This window comes from Jatropha curcas, chromosome 1 (assembly GCF_041381405.1).
Source record: "Jatropha curcas cultivar XTBG-Jc1 chromosome 1, XTBG_Jcur_1.0, whole genome shotgun sequence".
Classification (NCBI taxonomy): Eukaryota; Viridiplantae; Streptophyta; class Magnoliopsida; order Malpighiales; family Euphorbiaceae; genus Jatropha; species Jatropha curcas.
Window position 1 is genome coordinate 26,722,657 of NC_143151.1, and position 22,507 is coordinate 26,745,163.

General features: G+C 32.5%; 2 protein-coding genes across 3 annotated transcripts; one reads left to right on the forward strand and one right to left on the reverse strand.

The window, feature by feature from the left end:
• Positions 1-5,371: 5,371 nt before the first annotated feature.
• Positions 5,372-5,866, forward strand: LOC149499253 (uncharacterized). The gene has a single exon (XM_089722463.1). It carries the CDS (start codon positions 5,372-5,374, stop codon positions 5,864-5,866), a length of 495 nt encoding a protein of 164 aa, XP_089578589.1.
• A 6,087-nt stretch (positions 5,867-11,953) lies between these two features.
• Positions 11,954-22,505, reverse strand: LOC105641756 (Pathogenesis-related thaumatin superfamily protein). Of its 2 annotated transcripts, XM_020682360.3 has the most exons (4): positions 22,148-22,504; positions 21,361-22,057; positions 12,461-12,564; positions 11,954-12,344 (listed from the first exon to the last, which is right to left on the reverse strand). In XM_020682360.3, exons 1-4 carry the CDS (start codon positions 22,212-22,214, stop codon positions 12,337-12,339), a joined length of 876 nt encoding a protein of 291 aa, XP_020538019.1. In that variant the 5' UTR covers positions 22,215-22,504; the 3' UTR covers positions 11,954-12,336. The 2 variants fall into 2 exon arrangements, with proteins under 2 accessions (XP_020538019.1, XP_012081742.1); XM_012226352.4 differs by having other exon boundaries at positions 11,954-12,564; positions 22,148-22,505.
• Between the last annotated feature and the right edge of the window lie 2 nt (positions 22,506-22,507).

Below are 22,507 nucleotides of genomic sequence, written 5' to 3' on the forward strand. Positions count from 1 at the left end.
TTAAAAATAGTATTAGATTGAAAAATAGCTTTCTGAATAGTATTATTTTTGTCAAAAACCTTATATTGAGTTTACGGAGTAAAATTGAGTTTTATACTTTTATTCCTTTATGTTATCATCCTAATTCCAGGACGGTCCGGTTCTCAGAAACGGCTATAATGCACGCCCTACTCCAAGGCTATTCTGGTACATTAGTGAATAAACATAGATGTATGGGGACCGTCGATTTTTTTTTTTTTTTTGACATTTGGGGACCGTCGATTTATTAACACAAGGAAGTCAAAAAAGAAATCCAGTTTTACGATGTAGGCCCCACCAACGACCTTTTGTCATCCACTTTCAGTGTCACATCAACAGTGAGACACCCATCACTGCTGAGATGTAGGCTGAGATGGCGATGGGGACAGCAATTTTATTGGTGAATACAAATGCCACGCCAGAAAAAATAACCGTTGATTTTATGCCACGTAGAAAAGTGGGACCGAGAGTCCATGAGTAGATAGTAGTGCTGTGCAATTATGCGAAAAGCATTGGATTCCATTGTGGTCTCTTCTTTTTATGATTTCGATTTTAGTATGCAGAAAATATTGACTTCAATGATTCCGGTAAATAGAGCGGAGGAGTTTAAAATTATTAAAGCCAAATTCTGACACGTTGTGTGTCCAGTGCTCAGTACGGCAGTGCCGTAAAATAGGGGTCTAATGATTCTCTTTAGATACGTTGAATTATTTTGTGGGCTCGGGTTGGGCCTGACCCGTTCAGAAGTTGTTGGATTTTACATGAATTATCATTTTTTTTTTAATTTTAAATTGTATTCTTGAATAATGGCACTAGAATAAAATAGTCATTTACCATTTAATATCAAAATAATTAAAAAATAACTAAATACTGGAAAGTTGGCATTGTATTTTTTCCTTTTTTACTGTTTTTTCCAAGTTATATTAGGTTTGTACCTTTTCTATTACTTTAACATTATACATCTGGTAAATGTCGAGTTGATCTCAAAAATTTTTACTAAATGTATAGTTTGTTTCAGAATTAATTAATATATGAATTTGATTTTATAATCAATTTACTTCAACGCGGTGGAATTGACTGGGAGACAAGGTGGTGGTCAAGTACCCCAAATATCAAAAGTTGTTTGTTGGCATGTGAGATTCTCTTCAAGCAAATTTCTAGGCAAAATGCATAAATTTAAGTCCGTGATTAGGACAAAATTTTGTTTCACTCTAAATTTTAAGACAACAATGTTCTTGAAATTCAGAATTTTAGTAACTTTGTACCACTCTGTATATCAGTAATAATAATTTCTTTCGGTTCCTTAAAAAAAAAATTTTTCGGTTTTTTTATATTTATGTATAAAATATTTTTCAGTTGATGTGTGGTTAGTTTAATACTCCTGTCCCAAAATATAAGTCGTTTAAGGGTTTTATACAAGAATTAAGGAAGTAATTAATTTTCTTAGAGTATAACAAACTCAAAAGTAATTTGACCAAATTATCTTTTATCTCAAAAATCAATATTTGCTTGTGAAGTATTTATTGTATTTCGTGTAAATAAGGACGATATTGGAAAAACATCATTTATTACTTTTTAAAATACATAAAACGACTTATATTTTGAAATAGAATGAGTATTTAGAACAATAATTTTTTATATTTTTCAACTATCCAATAAGTATTTAATCGATTTAATTTAAAAAATTTATCTTTGCAAGTTGAATGATTTAATGGTTACAATTTTATAAAATTGAAATGTTTAAAAGTAATTCATAATAAAAGTTGAAAATACCATAAAATTTATTTTACATGAAGTGTAAAGTACAAGGATGAATTTATACATTGCCCTAACTTTGTAGGATAAACTTTTTTACTTCAAAAGTAAATGCATCATCTTGCTACTAAACTTGTTCACTTCCTTTTAAAAAAAAAAAAAATTGTACATGAGTCATATTAAAGTATATTACTTTGAGATTCATGTCTAACTTTAAGGGGTATATTAGATCAGAATTATATAAAATTTTAAAAGAATTATTCAGTTTTATAGAATTGAAGGATTTCATAAGATTTTCATAGATTCCACTAGAATTCTACATAGAGTTTTATGGAATAGTGAAACTTGTTTTATAGGTTTGATTGACTTTGATGGAATTACAATGATTTTTATATATGCAAATAAAATAAATTTCAGGATCTAATTGAATAAATTAAAAGGTTTTAGAGCCCAATTGTAAAACTGAAAAATAACAAGGGCCCAAAAAGTAAATATGTCGTCTTCTTCAAAATCATTTTTTTCTTCGTTAAAACCTTATCGCCGCTAACGGTGAAAAATCTGCAATGGCCAGTGTCGCCGACAGCCATCCTATGCTCTCGAAACAGTCACGATGTGATTAGAAGATTACATGCTTCTCTCCTTTGATTGTACGGCGACCTTCTCATTCGAAAATCGCAGATTTAAATAAATGAATAAACACACACACACACACACACATATATATATATTAAAACCGAAAACCAGCAATTATCACTAGCCAGGACTTGCGCCAACTGCCAGAGCTTGTGCAAGGAGGCGGCACACATTGAGATAGGTACGTGCACGGCCCGTTGATTACGGCTCCCGGAGCCTAGCGGTCTAGCCACAACAATGGCAGATTCTATTATTTAGTTCATCGACTGTTTCAAATCTTTTTCAATTTTTTTATTTGACTAAATCATTATTTAATTGAAATCAACACATAAAAATTTCAAAAAATAATCAAATTAATTTTGAAAATTTATAACAACATAAATATTAATTTTTGTCAAAATATCAAATTCTTAGCACATGAATTAATTTAAAACTAATCCAATAATTAATACTTTATTTTACTCCTTAAAGGGTAAGGATGGAAGTGGCACAGATATTTTAGGGTACTCGCTCCACTCCGCTCCGATTCATTTAAAGAAGATATGAGTAGTTATAAATGAATTTAGTATAAATATGGATAGTAGAATTACTATTCGTAACAGATATGAGTAATGAAATTACCGTAATGGATACGGGTAGGATACATTTATAGTTATTTGGATACCCACCACCCGTTAACCGCTATATTAAATAGGTTCAGTAGTGGGAAGATACCCTATCCATTATTAGTAAAAAAATGTATTTTAAATAAGTTTGAATTTGGATAGCTTAAGATTTAAAAGTACCCCACCCATTTAAGAGGCACTTTAAACGAGTTTCGAACAGATACAAGTAATAAAATTTAAACAGGTTCGAATACGAGTACTTAAATGAGTATTTAATAAATGACTTATGGATACGAGTAGTAAAATTTTAAACGGATACCTAGTAGTTTAATTCTCGGGTACTCGCTATACTTTCTTCCTTATTAAGAGTGTATTGGATTAAAACTCTATTAAATTTTAAAAGATTTTTGAAATCTGTGGATTGAAGGATGGATTTGTGAATGATTTTTTTATTCATACCTAGCACCTTAAAATCCAACAAAATCAATGATTTTATAAAATCCTTCTAAATCAGTAATTTTTTGAATACCAATAAATTTGTATGGACTTTTAAAAAGTTATAATTGAATACCATCAAATTTTTATAAATTTTATAAGAGTCTGAATTGAATACCATAAGATTTTAATAGACTTAAAAAAAAAAAATCTAAATTGAATACTATTAGAATTTTAAAATCTTGTAAAATCTATCAGAATCTTAATCCAAGACCTCTAAATTTGAGAATGGAAAAACAATCTATTCATAATAATCATAACCAAAGAAAAATAAACTAAAATTTTGATAACGTAAACCTGATTTCATAAATAATTTTTTTATAATAAATTCTATGGATGATGGTCAAAAAAATGTTAATTAATTCATTAGAATAAATGCCAATTTGATTTTTAAACTTATTCAACGGGATAAAAATCCCTGAACTTATTAAAATAATTAAAAAAATCATATTTAACTTTTTACGCTAATTGAGTCCCTAAATTGATATTAAAATTTCTACAAATTAATAAATTGATTCAATTTAACAGTATTAGCTTTTCTACCTTCTTGTTCTATACTAAAAGCACCATATCAACCTTTCAACACTTATGAATAGAAGTTTAAATCCATAAAAGTATCATTTCTTCTAACACAATAAATTTATATAGTATAACTTTAATCTGTTTAATATAAGAATAACCCAGTAAGAAAAGATAATTTTAAAATTTTTAAATTAATATATATTTATAAATCCAAAATCATCGGTCAAGATAAAAATGATATAATATATATACTTCATATATGGTTTTGCTTTATTTCATATTTAATTAATTTTTTAATAAATTACACAGTCTGATTCCAACTATAATCTTAAATATCTATAAATATAATAAATAATCAGTGACTAAATTAACCCAAAATATTAACTCCGATCATTTCAAATAATTTCATGGGTTAAATTGACTGAAATAGTCAAATTTGACCATTTTGATTCAGCTTAACAAGTTGAAGGGCTAAATTGACATTTGTTTCTTAATTCATTATAAGGCTCAATAAATTGAAATAATATCATGAACTACACAGTAGTGGTAACTCTCTCTTGATTTACTAAATTGATTTTCTTGTGATTGAAAGCACTCAAACATAAAATTTTTGGCTCCTATATTTTTATAGAAAGTGAGAAGATCAATTATATCACATGTTATTAACAATTACTGTAAGTTTCTAAAAGAATGTATTTTATTTTTAATATTAAATAGAAAATTAATATAATTAATAATATTTTTATGTCGAATCTCATGGATTAAATATCATTTCTGATAATTAAAAGGAACATTAAAGAAATTTAGAGTATCAATAGAGTACTTCTGTGACAAATTATGTAATATTTTTTTTTTCTTTTGAGCATGTTTTCTCAAGTTAATAATTTTTTCACTTCATTTTCTAAATTTAATTCAATTTGATATTGTTACAATTGCTTTTTTAAATTAAAATATTAAGTCTTTTCAACATTAAGAGTTATTATAATAAACTTAAATAATAGGACTAAATCCTTAATTTACCCATATATAAACTTATCTGCACCATACGAATTACTCAAAAATGAGTTTTTTTTTTCTTTTTTTTTTTAATCTCCTAATCACATTTTCATAAGCTTATGTACAACAAAAAAAAGCCATAATATACAATCACATATATATATATATTTTTTTTTATCAAAATTTCATAGAGATAACTTTATGACATCAGAATCCCAAATTATCCTTGATCTGTAACTAAAGGAGCTAACTTTAACAAATACCTAATTAAATAATCAAAAACCAAGAAATACCTAATCCTTAACCTTCACAATGGATTCTTTCAGCCAGTCTTTTACCCCAAAACAATGCTGCAAATCCTAGCAACACCTGGAATCCACCTCCCTTATGGATTTTTGAAATTTAATGTGGATGCTGCTTTTAAAGATAGCTCCCAAGTTGCTGGAATTGCTATAATCTGCAGGAACGATGAAGGTGAGTTAATAGATGGCCTCTCTTGTAGAAAGCCATGTTCTTCAGCTTTGGTAGGAGAAACCTATGCTCTATTGGAAGCAACCAATTTAGCAAACAGCATGAATGATCAGAATGTGATTTTTGAGACAGATTCAGAGCTTCTTCTCAAAGCAGTGACCAATCCTAGCTCTGTTTTTTGGGAAATTAGTTCTTGTGTACAATCCATTGCGTTGGGTTTGCATAATCTTCCCTCCTCCTCTCTCGAGTGGGTGGGACGATTAGCAAACCAACCTGCTGATTGGATTGCAAAATCTTGTCTTAGTGGTACACTTCCTCTTAATTTTGTTGTTAATCCCCCATCTGCTTTATGTCCCCTTTTTGGTTGCTGATTCCCTGTAATCTTTTTCGGCCTTGGCTTTAATGAATATATTCAGTTCGAAAAAAAAAAAAAAAAAAAAAACCTTCACTGACTCTGTCTGATTTTCTAACAACATGCTTAGAATGTCAGTTGAATTTTGCAGCCTTATAGAACAAAAACGAGGCCAAAATGAGTGGGGATAGAAGAGATAATTAAGAAGATAAGTTTCCAACTAAAATATGAGAATCTCTTCATTGCCAAATGTAGAAGAAATTTAGAAATCAACCAACACATCAACCTACGCCATGTGCGGATTAATTATCATAAATTAGATATTTATAAATATAATTTTAAAATTATATCATAATATAATAAAATTTGAAATTTTATAATAAAAGTTTATATATAATATTTTATATTTGTTAACTTGAAACATAATAATTTAACTTGTAGTCAACGTTATGAATATTTTTGTCATTACCATATACATGTCATTATATAATAAACCATAATAATATCTCTATAGTGTAATAATGGTATTTCCAGTAGAGTTTTTATCTTTAAATTGAAATAGGCAATTTGTATAAATGAAATTAAAATTAATATATTAAATCTTTTTATCTTTAAAATTTTAATTTGAGTTAATTTAGACAAAAAAAGTCATAAAAATATAAGCAATTAAAATTCCTTTATCCGTAAAATGTAATGAAGCAACATGCTTTGACAAATGAATAAAATTCCTTTTAATATATAAGCAATTAAACTCAATGAATTCAGGCTATTGTATATGTAAATACTAAATAGAGAAAGTTGTACTAAGAAAGAATGTTGCAAATAGCAAGAGGGAGGGTGCCTGAAAATTCCAACAACATCAGAGAATGGTCCGAGGCCAGGCTGTTTATATATTTAAATTAATTAGAGAAACATTTGAGACAAGGCATGTGCAGAGCTCATATTCCTATTATAGATTAGCTGTGGATTATCAAGTTTCAACTTTCAATGCCTCTCGTGTCTTATTTATAATGTTTGTGGTCCCGTAAATGTAATATCTTGGAGGAAGACGAGAGTCTTAATGAACGGGACAAATACTCGCTATGTTTCTATTTGGTGGTGCAAACGTAATACTCCATCCGTCCCATTTTATTTATATGGTTTAATAAAATATGTATACTAAAAATTTAGTCAATAAAAGTTATTTTATTATTATTTATCCTTAATAATTAAATACGATACTAAAAGTCTTTCATTCAATGAACAATTATAAAGATTATTATGAGAAAAAATTGTTTATATGTCTAAATTTAGAAACCTTGCAAATATTTTGGACATCAAGAAAAGGAATAATAAGCAAACAAAATTGGACGGAAGGAATACTACTTATTATTAGTATTTTCTTTTGAAGTAGAATATATATATATATATATTTTTTTTTTTTTTGTAAACCGTCGGTATTCGGACCTATTACCAGGGACCACTTATTCAGGCTTGTGGCTTAATCATAGTTAAGGCTCTTCGCCTCTCCCTGTAGATATATTTTACGGCGATCGAATGCAAAAATTCTTCCCATATGTTCAATCTGTTTTGCCAATTTAGTCACAAATCCATAAGTAAATAAATTATTATTTAATCTGCAGTGTAATTAATAAGTTCCTATTCTTTTAATGACTCAGAGAATTAAATAGTATTTTATACTTATTCTCGTTAGCAAGTAGCCTTTTTTTTTTTTTTTAAATAAAAGATATTCTGTTAAGTGAACGGAAAAAAAAAAAATCCACTTTGCCTTTTTTTTTTTTTTTTTTACGTATTATCTCAAATTATAGTCTTATTTCTTTTCAAAGAAAATTGTAGTCTCATTTTTAGTTTTTTAAAAAAGGATAATTCTTTTAGTTTTGTATTGTGCTTCTATTTAATGTACATATGCAATAGCTGGGACGGCAACAGGACCCATTGGCGGGCTTTACCAACGAATTGGTGGCAAGCAAAGCTTTATTCCTCATTGCTATCCTAAACAAGGATTAGTTCCATCCGCATTAGTGGTGGGAACATCTCGTAATTTATATTTATGTATATATATATATATATAGTGATCTTCTTCCTAATGATTTCAAGTTTGAATCCTCAGCTATAATTTCATAAACTATTTTACTTTGTGTAACTCTAATGTTATTCTGACTAATTGAGTGTGAATCAAATAAAAATCCTAAAATAAATATCTATATTTTACACAATTTCAATTTGTCATCTTTTGTCATTTCAACTTTAATTTTTATTTTAACAGGAAATAAATGCCGCTGGAATCGGTAATTGAAATGACAATATGACACTAAATATTACACTTTTCATAAAAAAAATATGATACGAAGAAATAAAGGAAATAGAAGAAAAAATGCTACAAGGTATAAATAGTAGAGTATAAATTCATTTTCTTTTTTATTTTTTATGAACTTGTTTCATGTAAATAGTGTTATTTTGTTGAATAAATTAATATATAGATTTCAAATAAATATATTAGGAGAAAATATGATTTTTTTTTAAAATGAAATATTTTATTTTTAGTACCAAGTCAGTATTATCTATGTCTGAATTTCAATGGATGACCTTCCGTTGAAATAAAAATCAAAGTTTGGATGACTGAAAAATAATAAATTAAGATTATATAACATTATGAAATTAAGTGTTAAGTTAAATCATCTTTTATATAATTTACCTATGTTTACTATTTCGAATGTAACGACCCTAATTGGATTACGAGTCCAAATACACTTTTTCAAGTTAAGTTATGAGATAAGCATTAAGAAGTTGAAAATTGGGTGCAACTACATGTGATCTCAAAGTTTAGAATAGAAATATTAGCAGCATTGTGGGGTCCAAAAACTATTATAATTGCTCTCCTCGTCTTAAAATTATAGTCTCAATTTTTTTATACAGTTTAAAAATATTTATTTAAATTATAATTTTTTATATTTTTCTATATATACTGTATATTAATGATTCTTAAGACTCTCAAAATAGGATGAATAATTAGTATATCAAAATTCATAATTAATTATCTTAAGATTTCTTTCCACTATCCAGCAAATTTAACTAATATTAATTATTCATATGCATTATTATATAAAGATAGTATGTAAAGATGAAAAATATTTCTAAAAAGAGTATTATTTTGGGACAATAAGAAAAGAACCCGAGATTATAATTTTAGGACTGAAAAAATAATATTTAAAACAAACTTTAAGCTTGCTAGGAACGATACTGTTTTAGACAAAGAAAAGGGAAAGCTGACTTCGTGGATTGTAATGGATCTTGGGCTTGGGAAAAATTTTGTTTATTTCTACCCCATACTATTATTACTTGCATTGCAGTTGTCCTTCCACCTCTCACGAAAGAGGTAATGATGACAATTATTGGAGCCGTACTAATTTTGGAATGTTTCCATTAAATCAGTTTACAACTGGCTTACACAGGCTCAAGTCACCAACCATCAAAAGAATAGAATCCAATATGTAAATTGAGGGGTCCTTAGCGAGTGAGAATTTTTTTTATGGCTAGCTATGCACCTAAGAATTCTTATAAACGTTGAGCGATGTAAAAGACATTTATACTCCTCTCCTCCTGGTTCGGCATGTCCGGGAATGAATGAAAGGGGTTCTTCGTATTTTGAGGGATTGCTGTTATGTAAAGCAGGCCTAGCTAGTATGACTTACAGCAACCTAAGCCGTCTTTTTTCTTAGATTCTCAAGTTACGATCAAGGAGTGGTTGCTCAATAATCTGAACACAAAGCTGCTACACAATTCGGGTGAATCTTAGTCTACTATTTAAAAAATCTGGGACATGTAACGATCCATGGATTGATTATGGAAGTGTATAGCTTGGCCAAAGATATTTCTCAAGCGGGTGATGATATGGGCAAATCCGACATTCTCGCTACCCACAAAAAGACATCTTGGATTGCTTAGAACCCGTCTCTCCCTAATATTATCAAACTTAATATAGGTGGGCTGTGGTAGGAAACATGGCCTGTGATGGTGGACTTCTCCGTAATAATGAAGGCAGGTGGCTGAAAGGTTTCATCTCCAAAATAGGGACCTACTCCATCGCTAATGCTGAACTTTGGGCTGTCATGGGAGGGTTATATCTTGATAAGAACTTAGGGATCCAACGCTTGCAAGTCAAATGCGATAGCTTGGTGGTCCAATTCCTTAAAGGAGTTACACAATCTTCTCGTGCTCTCCAATAATTAGTTATTGCCATTCAATATCTTACTCACCATTTCAGCAGCTGTGAAATCAGTCATATTTATAGAGAAGCGAATTTTTATACCAACTTCCTTTCTAAAGTTGTTAAAGACTACTGTTAGACACTCTTTCGAGTCCCCCTCCTAGTTTGTCTTCATGGATACTGCATGATAATGCGGGTACAAACATACCTAAGACCTATTTTGTATCATTAAGAGCTTTCTCTCTCCTTATTTATCCAAAAAAAAAAAAAAAAAGAGAGAGAGAGAAGTTAGAAAAATAGATAGAGAGATGGTTAATAATTTGTTTACGATTAAAATGTTAGCCATTTTATTTATTTATTTCTCCTTAGCCATTGACTCTCTTGAATCTATCCACTCAATTTTTTGATAAAAATTTAAGTAAAAACAAATATTTTTTATATTATAATAACAAAAAAAAAAAAACAGTGTTACACTATTAATTAAATAGTTTTAAATTGAATTTTTTTTTAAGGCTAACAACTTTAGGCAAAAAATATTTACATGAGCCCATTTAAAAATAATAATATTTGATTTGAGCTACGAGTTTAATAAAAAAATTTAAATTAAACATAAAGTAAGATATTTCATAATAGAAATAAGTTTTGAAATAATGATTTGAGCATGCAAATACAAGCTTAATTTAGAGTTTAGTAAATAAATTTATGTAGATTCACAATAATTCCAAGCACTTTTATTAATTTAATTTAATACTAAATAAAATCTTAAATTATACTTATGTTTAATAAGTGGATAAGAGGTGTAGCTCATAAGATAAAAAAGAAAAGGAAGAAAGCCTAGAAGCTTGGGAATTGGGTTATGGGCTGTTCCAGTTACGAGAAAAGCCAGCAGCAGCAGCAGAAGTTTCCTTGTCTTATAACGACCCAATTTTAGAGTTATGCTATTATGATTTACAGTTAGAGAAATCGTAAAACTATTAAGAATTTTTCAAATTCGCATAAACTTGAGTACTAACTCAGCAACATCTCTAGTGGGGATTTTGGGTTTGATGATCAATGATAAGTTATCTTTCTTCATCGCATAGCCCTCATAAAACTGCTCCTTTGATCAAAGATAACTAATTTGGGTAACAGTTATTGTCTCTTTTTCTTTCCTTCTCTTACCTACTTGGTTTTTTTGCTTTTTTATGTTTTTTTTGTTCTGTTGAGTGAATGTTTTTCTATTTTGATTTATACCGCAATTGTCCTTAGCCCCGTTGACCTAGGTTTAATTCCACTAGCGTCGCGTCAAGCCATAAGAGAGAAACCTTTCCAACAGATAATTTCTCAATTCACAACAATTGAACATTGAACCTCTTGCTTAATGAACTGAGTTGTTTTCACTAGTACCAACCCCGTTGGTGATGGTGTTGTTGAGTGAAGGTTTTTCTCATGTTATTTTTCTATAAACAGACATTATTTGTGAATTCTAAAATGATAAGGAGTTTTTAGTTTGGTTATGTTGGAATTGTTAGTGATGTTTTGCTGGAGGCAGTTTATTAACGTTCAAACAATTTTTTCAATTTGAAACATGAGGTGTACAATCAGATGGCTGTCTGCAACCTACTCGGTGCTCAAGTAAGCCAATGATCAATAAACACTTGATTGCAAAAACAATTAATGTTTGACACACCTAACCACAACTTTTTTTCTTATTAGAAACAAGAATAGCAAAAATTGAGAAATTGAGACAATTAACCCTTCTGTTTTTCTTCCAAACAAATAGAGCAAAAGATTGAAAATTTTCATTTGAAATCATTCCTCCATCACCAGAGATCTTAGCTTATACAACAAATCAACAAGGTTTCTCATAACATTTCCCTAAATGCAAAATAGGAGTATAGGATATCTTTACCATTCCAATTATTGAAATTAAAAAAGAAAACTCTATTTGGATTGATCTCAAATATATCACTGGAAATTCTCTCCAATGTTCAAGAAAATTTGTCACATGTCAAATTTTGCTTTGACGTTTACCAATCTTCTAATCATTTCGAAAACTTATATATATTACAAAAATCAATTAAAAAAAAGGGGAAAAAGAAATAAAGACAATGGAAATACAATATCCCCAAAATCACTATCCCATGTATAGCCAAAACCGAACAAGCTAACAGAGGGTAAGAGAAAGAAATATACACACTCTTGAGTGTTTGAAATTGGCAAGTCCCTTTGAGTCATTTGATCAACATTATATATGCATTTGAGGAAGATGACTCTGCTCCTCAGCTGTGGAAATTGTGCTACTATCTGCCTGGAAGTGTCCAGTCCAGGCCAATCGTTAGTTACAAGGGTATAATTGGCAAATGAGCAAAACTGCTATTATAAAATAGGCTGCACCAGCACTAGTTAGTTGCACTTGAACTACACCTGGGGATGATGCGCTACTTGTATATTTGCTTGATATATACATCATTGTCTTGTTTACCAGTGGTAGTTGTGCCCCATCTTTTCGTCTTCCCAGCAATTTCTGGCTGCAGATATCCGCAGAAATTATGTACTTGTGTATATGAAACCATGTAGTGAAGACAAATTTACAATGTAAAAAGAATAAAAAAAAAACAATTTTAATGCTAGCAATGCATAGCGTAAAACCAACGTGCATAAAATGCAAATTGGAATGTTTTAACGTGTAACCTTTAAACCTTAAGGAAATGAAATGAGCTGTTGCTTTTAAGATAAGGATCTAACTGGAATTAACTCTCTTTGATATGAGATACAGGCTGTATATATCCCTATGCTTCAGTAGTTGAACAAAAAAGAGAGATCCTTCAATAAGACCACTAGACTAATTCAACATTTTCTTTTCAAAAGAATAAATTAAATAAATACTATATTTCAGCCATTATTTTAAGTAATAAGGAAGAGAAATCTAAACTTAATTTATATGCAAATAACATGTACACTTTGTTGCAATTCTAATATCAGCGCGATATCATATGGTACCTTAAACTATACAAATATATATTAATCCCTTTAGAAGATATATTTCCAATTGGCTCGGTTATTAGAGAAACTTTTAGGTAGACTATGTCTATAACATTAGCAATAGACTAACTCCATAATTTAACGCCACATCATGTTATCTTAAGAAATTCATTGACAAACTTATTAAAAGGTAAAAGAGAAGCAAACTACGTAGAGAAGTCAATACCCTTCTTCTCTCTAACCAAGCAGCCCAGAACAGCAAAGGGAAATAACAGGAAAAGGGAAAGAACAAACAAGAAAACCTTTAGCAGGATTTGCACATTCCTTAAAAAATTAGTGTATAAAAGCAAAGGGAAAAAACAAACAAGAAAAGCGCTTGCAAGTTTTGCAATTCCTTCAAATTGCAGTGCAGAAAAGCAAAGGGAAACAACAGTGAATTTACCTCAATGGTTTTTTTTTTAAAGACAAATTTCTTTTATGATTTGATGATTTCTGAAAAATTTTTTAACAGAATACTAGTAAAACAACTAACAGCTATTATAACAAATAAGGGCAGACAAGACTCTTATCCCTGTCCCAAAAATCTGCCTCTAATAGGGTCACAGAAAACCAGTCATTATTGCTGCTCTTCCTGAATGGAATCCAGCCTTGCCCGAACCTTAGTCCATCTTCCATGAACTGGAAGCAAACGAGAAAAAGGGAAGCCGGGAAAGTAGCCTCTTCAGAATCATAGTTCCTAGGCACATTCATTATTGATTCACATTCTATCCTCGGACAGGAAGTCGCAAAGCTCTTTTGTCAGCTTAGCGTCTTGAAGGTTTGTTCAAAATCAAAATCCTGATCTGACCATGCTTTCGTTGAGTTAATTATGTCAAAACTGTTGGGATTCTAACTGATCCCGAGTGGGTAGGCATGGCCACCGGTTCGGTTCGAACCGGAACCGAACCGTACTGTAGATGAACCGGAATCGGTGGTTCATAATTTTGAACCGGAACCGACGGTTCAAGGGCGGTTAAGGTTCATGTGAATCTTAAAATATGAACCGAAACCGGTGGTTCCGGTCCGGTTCGAACCGGATGCACAAAAAAATTGTAACTTAAAATTTTTATAAAAAAATTTATATTACTTGATTTGATTGTAGTTGATTTGATTTATGGTGAAGAGAAGTACAATGGTACATAAGTTAAAAAAAGTGGTGAAAAAAATACACATTTTTTTACTTAATGTATACAAAAAATGGTACATGGATAGTTGATTTATAAAAAAAAAAAAAAAAAACTTTCAAGTGTATAAAAAAAAGAGTGTAACGAATAGTTTTTGATATAATAGGTGTTTTTTTATTTATTTTTTGGTAAATAAATTTTATTCATTTTTTAATCATTTATTTATTTATTTACTGTAATTTACTAAATTATCTAAAAATATAGTTGTTATTTTTCTATTATAAGGGACAATTTGGGAAACTAATAAATGAGAAACATGTATAAATATGATGAGTTGATGATTTTTTATTTCACAATCAATTATATCATAACTCTTCTCTTATTCTCAATCAAAATTCTCTCAAATTTCCATATTTCATTATTTTTTCTATTGCTTTATTTTTCTTAATATTGAAATTATCTATTGTTTATTTTTTATTTTCTTACATCTATTCCAAATTCTTTCTCTAATCTCAATTTTTTCCATTCATAAATTTACTTCATTTGATTTTTTTAATAATTTTCTTAGTATTTGAAAATAATAATTTCCAACTCATTTCATTAATTTTATATTCCATTTATAGTTTTCTATATTAGAGAATTAGCAAAATTTGTAAATTTAATATAATAATAGTTCTAAGTTAGTTAATAGAAGTTTTTTTTTTTTTTTTTTAATTTTATAATAATTTATTTAGTTAATAAAATTTAAACATTTTAAAATTATTATTTATTTATGAATTCGGAATCAAAATTTTATTATTTTTTTAAAAATTTGCATAATGCCAGAACCGAATCGGAACCGTAATTCGAACCGTCGGTTTGCCGAAACCGTGCCAAAACCGAAACCGGACTGGAATCAGAGGTTCAAGGGTCGGTTTCGGTTTAAAATTTTAAACATCTCGAACCGGCGGTTCAGTGAACCGGAATCGGCGGTTCACTGAACCGGCCATGCCTACGAGTGGGGCCCGCAGAAAAATACTAGTGGTAAAAGTAAAATAAAATTACTATTACCACATATACCTTCAATAATTTCGTATTGGATATTGACAATCAAATCCATCAGAAATAATTACTACGGTAAAAAAATTAAATAATTATCGTAAATGCCAGATGAAAAATAAGAACACCGAGATTTACGTGGTTCACCCTTCAATTGTTATGGATTATGTCCACGGGACAAAAACTCCAAATAATTCTTCCATTAAAAATAGTAGGTACAAAAGAGAATACAAAAATAGTGGCACTCTAAGTGTTTTCCAAAAACACCCCAAAAATTATAATCCTCACTATTTTCTCTCTTTCCCAATTTTAGGAACATTTTCCTAAAATTCTTTACACTCAATTGTGTATTCCTATTCTATGTTTTTGTACGATCTGTTGAGGGAAAACCTTCTCCTATAGGAGAAGGGGATGCGTTATTAACGCGTCCACCGAATGGACGCGTTAATCACGCGTCCACTTTTTTTTTCTTTTTCCTTTCTTTCGCAGCCTCCTTTGAACAACAAAAATAAACGTGCCCTTTTTTTTTTCTTTGTTCAAACTTGTATGGGTCCCACATGCTAGAGAGATGAGAAAATGCTACCATTGTGGTAAGGAGGGTCATTTCAAAAGAAATTGTCATTTACTCAAATAGGAGCATGCAAACTGAAGACGAGAATGATAGAAATACATCTGCTACAGCCTCAGGAGAAGATGGTGAGGTGTCACTCATGATGCAGATTGCTGTCATGTTGGAGATGCAGATACTGAGTGGATAGTAGACTCTGGTGCTTCATACCACTGTGTTCCCAAAAGGAAATACTTTTCCACTTATAAAGCATGAGACTTTGGCACTATTAAAATGGGAAATAATAGTGTCTCACAAGTGGTGGGAATTGGTGATATCTGCATAAAGACAAGTGTCGGGTGCACATTAACTCTTAAAAATGTGAGACATATTCCTGATTTTCTGTTGAACCTGTTGTCTGTGAGTGTACTAGACAAGGAAGGCTATCACCATCATACAAGTGACGGTAATTGGAAACTCACCGAAGGGTCTTTGGTGGTGGCGAGAGGAAAATTATGTTGCTCGCTGTATAAGACGCACGTAATAATATATGTGGGTCAACTGAATACAGTTGCAGATGATGCTTTACCAAATTTGTGACATAGGCGGCTGACACACGTTAGTGAGAAAGGGTTGAATATATTGGCTAAGAAGTCCCTCATACCATTAGCCAAATGTAAAATAAACCCTTGTGATCATTGTTTATTTGGGAAGCAACATCGGGTCTCATTTCAGAAAAGCTCTAGACGGAGAGACAACAAGTTGGAGTTGGTACACTCTGACGTATGTGGTCCCATGGAGGTAGAATCAATTGGAGGAAGTAGGTATTTTCTAACCTTTATTGATGATTTCTCACGAAAAACATGGATATATTTGTTGCGCACAAAAGACCAAGTATTCAAGTACTTTCAGCAATTCCATGCAATGGTGGAAAGGGATACTGGAGTGGCATTGAAATGTTTGCGCACGGATAATGGTGGTGAGTATATCTCTAAGGAGTTTAGAGATTATTGTAGTCAGCACGGTATCAGGCATGAAAAGACAGTTCTTAGTACGCCTCAACACAACGGCGTTGTTGAACGAATGAATCGCACCATTGTTGAGAGAGTCAGATCCATGCTCAAAATGGCCAACTTACCTAAACCATTTTGGGGAGAGGCTGTCAATACTGGTATCTACCTAATCAACCGACTACCTTCAGCACCTTTAGATTTTGATATCCCGGAGAAGGTCTAGACAGGTAGAAATATTTCATACACTCATCTGAGGGTATTTGGCTGCAAGGCATTCATGCATGTTCCGAAGGAGCAGAGATTGAAGCTTGATGACAAGTCAGTTCCTTGCACTTTTGTTGGTTATGGAGACGAAGAGTTTGGCTATAGGTTGTGGGACCCAATAAAAAAGAAAGTTGTCCAGAGCCGAGACGTAATATTCCACGAGAATGAGATCGTGGTAGATACAACTTGTGAAGAATCCACAAGTGATGGTGTTGTTGATATTACACCAGGAAGCATTCCTACAGATGATGCCACAGGAAGAGGAATGCCAGAATCAAAACGAGAAGATGAAGTACAGCCAGTCGTAGGGGATCAAGAGATGATTGTAGATGATAATAGTGATGCAGAGGGTGTTGAGCAGGGGGAGCCAGAGAACCCCATTCCACCAGAAGGAGTTAAACCTCAGTTAAGAAGGTCAACCAGAGAGCGTCAACCATCTACAAGGTACCCTAGTTCTGATTACATTTTGATTACTGATGAGGGGGAGCCAGAAAGCTTCTAAGATGTGCAATCTTGCAAAGACAGAGATTGCTGGACAAAGACCATGCAAGAAGAGATGAATTCTTTGAAAAAGAATGACACATATGAGCTGATGAAACTTCCAAAAGGGAAGAGAGCACTCAAGAACAAATGGGTGTACAAACTGAAGAAAGATGATGGCAACCTAGTGAGATACAAAGCTCGATTGGTCGTCAAAGGCTTTACTCAAAAGAAAAGTATTGACTTTGATGAGATTTTTTCGAGTTGTGCTAGGTCTAGTAGCCAATTTGAATCTTGAGTTAGAGTAGCTTGATGTAAAGACCGCATTTTTGCATGGGGATCTAAAGGAAGAAATCTATATGGAACAATCAGAAGGATTCAAGGTCACGGGAAAAGAGGACATGGTTTGTCGCTTGAAGAAGAGCTTGTACGGGTTGAAACAAGCACTGCGACAATGGTATAAAAAGTTTGATTCTTTCATGGTGAATCAAGGATACAAAAGGATAGAAGCAGATCCTTGTGTATATGTCAAGAAATTCCCTGATGGTAAATTTATCATCCTTCTCTTATATGTTGATAATATGTTAATCGTTGGACCAGATGCACATATGATTAGCAAGTTAAAGAGTGATTTGTCAAAAGCATTTGACATGAAGGATTTGGGATCGGCAAGGCGAATTCTTGGAATGGAGATTATTCGAGACAGAAAGTCCTGCAGGTTATGGTTTTTGCAGGAAAAATATATTGAACGAGTTCTAGAGAGGTTCAATATGAAGAATGCTAAAACAGTTAGCACTCCGCTTGCCGCTCACTTCAAGTTGAGTAAGAAATCCTACCCATCAACAGAGAAAGAAAAAGGAGAGATGTCAAATGTTCCATATTCTTCAGCGGTTAGAAGTTTAATGTATGTAATGGTGTGTACGAGACCAGATATCGCTAATGCTTGGCGTTATGAGTCGATTTCTGTCAAATCCCCAGAAGACACATTGGGAAGCAGTAAAGTGGATTTTCAGATACTTGAGAGGAACTTCAAACTTATGTTTAACTTTTGGAGGTGAAAAGGCTGCACTTGTTGGTTACACAGATGCAGATATGGCCGGTGATCTTGATGAAAGGAAATCTACATCAACATACCTATTTACATTCTCGGGGGAGCTATTTCATGGCAGTCAAGATTACAAAAATGTGTTTCGTTATCAACGACTGAAGCAGAGTACGTTGCAGCAACGGAAGCAGGAAAGGAAATGCTTTGGTTAAAGCAATTCTTTCAAGAATTGGGTGTGCAGCAGGAAGAATATATAGTTTATTGTGATAGTTAAAGTGAGTTAGACTTGAGCAAAAATACTATGTATCATGCACGAACAAAGCACATTGATGTAAGATATCATTGGCTTAGATTTGCCATTGAAGAGAAGCAGTTTCAATTGCGAAAGATCCACACAGACAGAAATGCTGCGGATATACTGACAAAGGTCATTTCGAAAGAGAAGTTCGAGCTATGTGTCAAAGCAGCAGGGATGGAGAGTCCCACCATGTAGTCGGGAGGGGGAGAATTGTTGTGGGGTCCCTCCGACATGTTGGACCCACACAAGTTTGAACAAAGAAAAAAAAAAGGGCACATTTTTTTTTGTTGTTCAAAGGAGACTACGAAAGAAAGGAAAAAGCAAAAAAAAAAGTGGACGCGTGATTAACGCATCCATTCGGTGGACGCGTTAATAACGCATCCCCCTTCTCCTATAAATAGGAGAAGGTTTTCCCTCAAACAGATCTTACACAAAAACATAGAATAGGAATACATAATTGAGTGTAGAGAATTTTAGGAAAAGGTTCCTAAAATTGGGAAAGAGAGAAAATAGTGAGGATTGTAATTTTTTGGGGTGTTTTTGTGAAACACTTAGAGTGTCATTATTTTTGTAATCTCTTTTGTACCTACTATTTTTAGTAGAAGAATTATTCAGAGTTTTTGTCTCGTGGACGTAGCCCATAACAGTTGAAGGGTGAACCACGTAAATCTCGGTGTCCTTATTTTTCATCTGGCATTTATGGTAATTATTTTTAATTTTTACCGTTGTTATTATTTCTGGTTGATTCGATTGTCAATATCCAATACGTAATTATTGGAGCATTTTTCCGTAGACCCCACTCGGGATCAGTTATAATCCCAACAATTGGTATCAAAGTCTTTGGTTGGTAAATTCTGTCAGTTTCTATAAAGTTACTATTCACGTGAATAGTGAATTTTGTGAATAGTAAATTTTGTCAGATTCAGAATTCGACATGGCTAACGACGGGGCAATGATCAAATTGACGGATTCGAATTATTCAATGTGGAAATCCAATTGAAAGTGCCAATGCAAAACCAGAAGAAATGAAACAAAGACAGTGGGAGAAATTAAAAAAGCAAACATTGGGTACAATCAAGTGAGAAATGAAAAAGATCCCAAGTTCTCTGGAAGAAATTAGAGAATATGTACAAGGCTACGAATGCTCAAGGAAAAGTCTTCATGATGCGTAAGGTCATGAACTTGAAGTGTCAAAGGGACGATCAATTACACAACACCTGAACGATTTTGAAGGACTTGTAACTGAATTAGCAGTTAGCGGTATGTCCTTAGAAGACGAGATGCAAGCATGCCTACTGTTGGGATCTCTACTGGATAGTTGGGATACTCTTGTGGTGTCATTGAGTAACTCAGCTCCAAATGGTGTGGTAACGATGTCTATGGTAAAGAATAGACTACTTAATGAAGAACTACGAAGAAGAGATGTTGCCAGTACCAGTTCACAAGTCCTTGTCACAAAAAATAGGGGCCGGAGCAAGAGTTGAGGTTGAGGGCATGTAAACAAAGGTGGATTCGGTGATCATCTAACAAATGAAAGGAAGCTTTGAAGCCATACAATCTCTAAAACACCACAAAAATTGTTGTACACAAAGGTGTTCAAACAGAAGACCTTATTTCGTTTTCCTATTGTTTTTGTAATTTCAGAACGTTTAGGTAAGCCACACCTCTAGATTTGCAGAGTTTCTCTACATGCACTTGTAGTAGATTCGCTTTCGCCAACAAAAAAAATTGGAATCATTTCATACAGAACAGTCTCAATATAGGACAACATTTTCTACATTGACTCCACAATCAAAATCGATAGTTTTAGGTAATATCTTTAAAAAGGATGAAAACACTTCTTTATTTGTAATTCCAATATTAACGAGAGTGTTATTGTTATAAAGAATTAAAATTTGAGTAAAATTGATAAAAAAAAGTCAACATTGGATGAAATTACAAAAGTGGATATTCTAAAATATTAGCCACTGTTAGCATCTCGTTGTTTATATAATAGTTTTAAAGATGAAGTGTTAGCTAAAGTGGTTATTTGATTACTTGTTAAATTTAAAATAATATAAAAAATTAATAGTTATAATTAGAAATTATCACTGAAAAATATAATAGGATATTTTCAAACATTTCCTTAAACAAGTACCAAAAACAATCTAATGTAGTACAGGTAATGATTCAATTATTGAAATTTTTAGCTCACTCAGGAATAAGGGCTGTTCGCATTGAATTATTATCCTATCACACAGGAAAACTTAATTGGCAGATTTATGTAGCATCATTCTTTCTATGGTTATAAGAGTCGCCTTTGAAATATTTATTTGGTCACTCATTTGTCCCCATCACAACTCAATAATTCTCCACTTGACCATCACCCGAATTTTCTGGAGCCAACCAGCGTGGCAACTGGGATGGCTACCCAAATTACTCAACTACCCTTGCACACGTTTATAATTCTATGAATTAAAAGAGATAAACAAATAAGGTTAGTTGGTAATTTTACCTGGAATATGGTGGCGGGCAAAATATGATAATGTAGTCGGTGTTGGCACACGTGTAAGTACTGGTCTTGTCATCGTACGCATAGCTATAGGCGCGTGGGCAAGCGTGTTTAAAAAATAGCGAATAGATAGAAGGCGAGCACGTGTCAGGTGTAGAATAGGCATCGCTACAACAAAACTGAGGTTCTCCAAATGCCTCACATGCGCTTCTACACGCCACCCCAACCTTCCTGTTCGCACGCGCTGCTAATTTCAACTCCATTGGGCACGCTCCGTTTAGATCAATCAAACACCCGGTGGCGCCGCAACCGCCGTTGGTCACTTTCTTTGGGATCAAAAGCATAGGGAGATTGTACCCGTCAACTAAGCTGACATCATAAAAATCCAATCCTCCGGCGCCGTTTAGAGTGAATTCCGCTAAAGTAGCAGGCGGAATAGCGCCGCTCCCGCCACATTCGAGCTTCCCTGACGCACAATCGCCAGTAAGACAAGAAAATTTACCCGAAGAATCTTGGTTACAGTGAGTCCGACCCCACACCCGACCCGACCAGGATCTGGGTATATTTACTGTCTTTGATTCGCCGGTTTCGAGAGTGAAGCCTGTGGTCGGAAGCTGTGCCGTACCGGCTCCGGAAAGTAAGCCAGGCCAGACCGTGTAGCGGCACTTGTTGACGAACTTGAAAGTAGCCGATTCAACATCTGCAATAATAGAAATCGAAAAAAAATAAAGCAAAAGTAAAGAAGAAGAAGAAGCAGCAGAAATTGTCAGTGGAACTAAGTAGGAAATACCTGAGGGAGAAGAAAGCAAGAGGAGAGCGAGAAAGGTGGCGGAGAGAGAGTGATGGAGATGATCCATTATTATTGATTTAAAGAGATATGAGAAAGACAAAGAATTAAATTGAATTGAATTGAAAGAGAAAAAGTTTGCGTTCGAGAGTGAGTAAGGAACTTTACTTTTCTTAACAAGAAAGAAGCTAGTATACTAGATAGTGTCTGTGTGGGGATCTCTGCTTTTGTTAATTGCACCTTTTGTTTTTGTGGTTTTTGCGCTCTTGACTGTTGACCCCGTAACCGTTTTTGGGCGGCTATTTTATTTAAGGCGGTTATTCTTCACTATTCAAAAGTCCTGAAAACAAACAGTTAGCAGTT

Bases quoted from the DNA above. Each gene is read 5' to 3' on its own strand.
- LOC105641756 (XM_012226352.4), bottom strand. From the start codon at position 22,214: ATGGATCATCTCCATCACTCTCTCTCCGCCACCTTTCTCGCTCTCCTC. The intron at 22,058-22,147 runs GTATTTCCTACT...CTATTATTGCAG, and splicing joins CTTGCTTTCTTCTCCCTCAG to ATGTTGAATCGGCTACTTTC. The intron at 12,565-21,360 runs GTAAAATTACCA...GGATATCTGCAG, and splicing joins TGCCCGCCACCATATTCCAG to CCAGAAATTGCTGGGAAGAC.
- LOC149499253 (XM_089722463.1), top strand. From the start codon at position 5,372: ATGCTGCAAATCCTAGCAACACCTGGAATCCACCTCCCTTATGGATTT.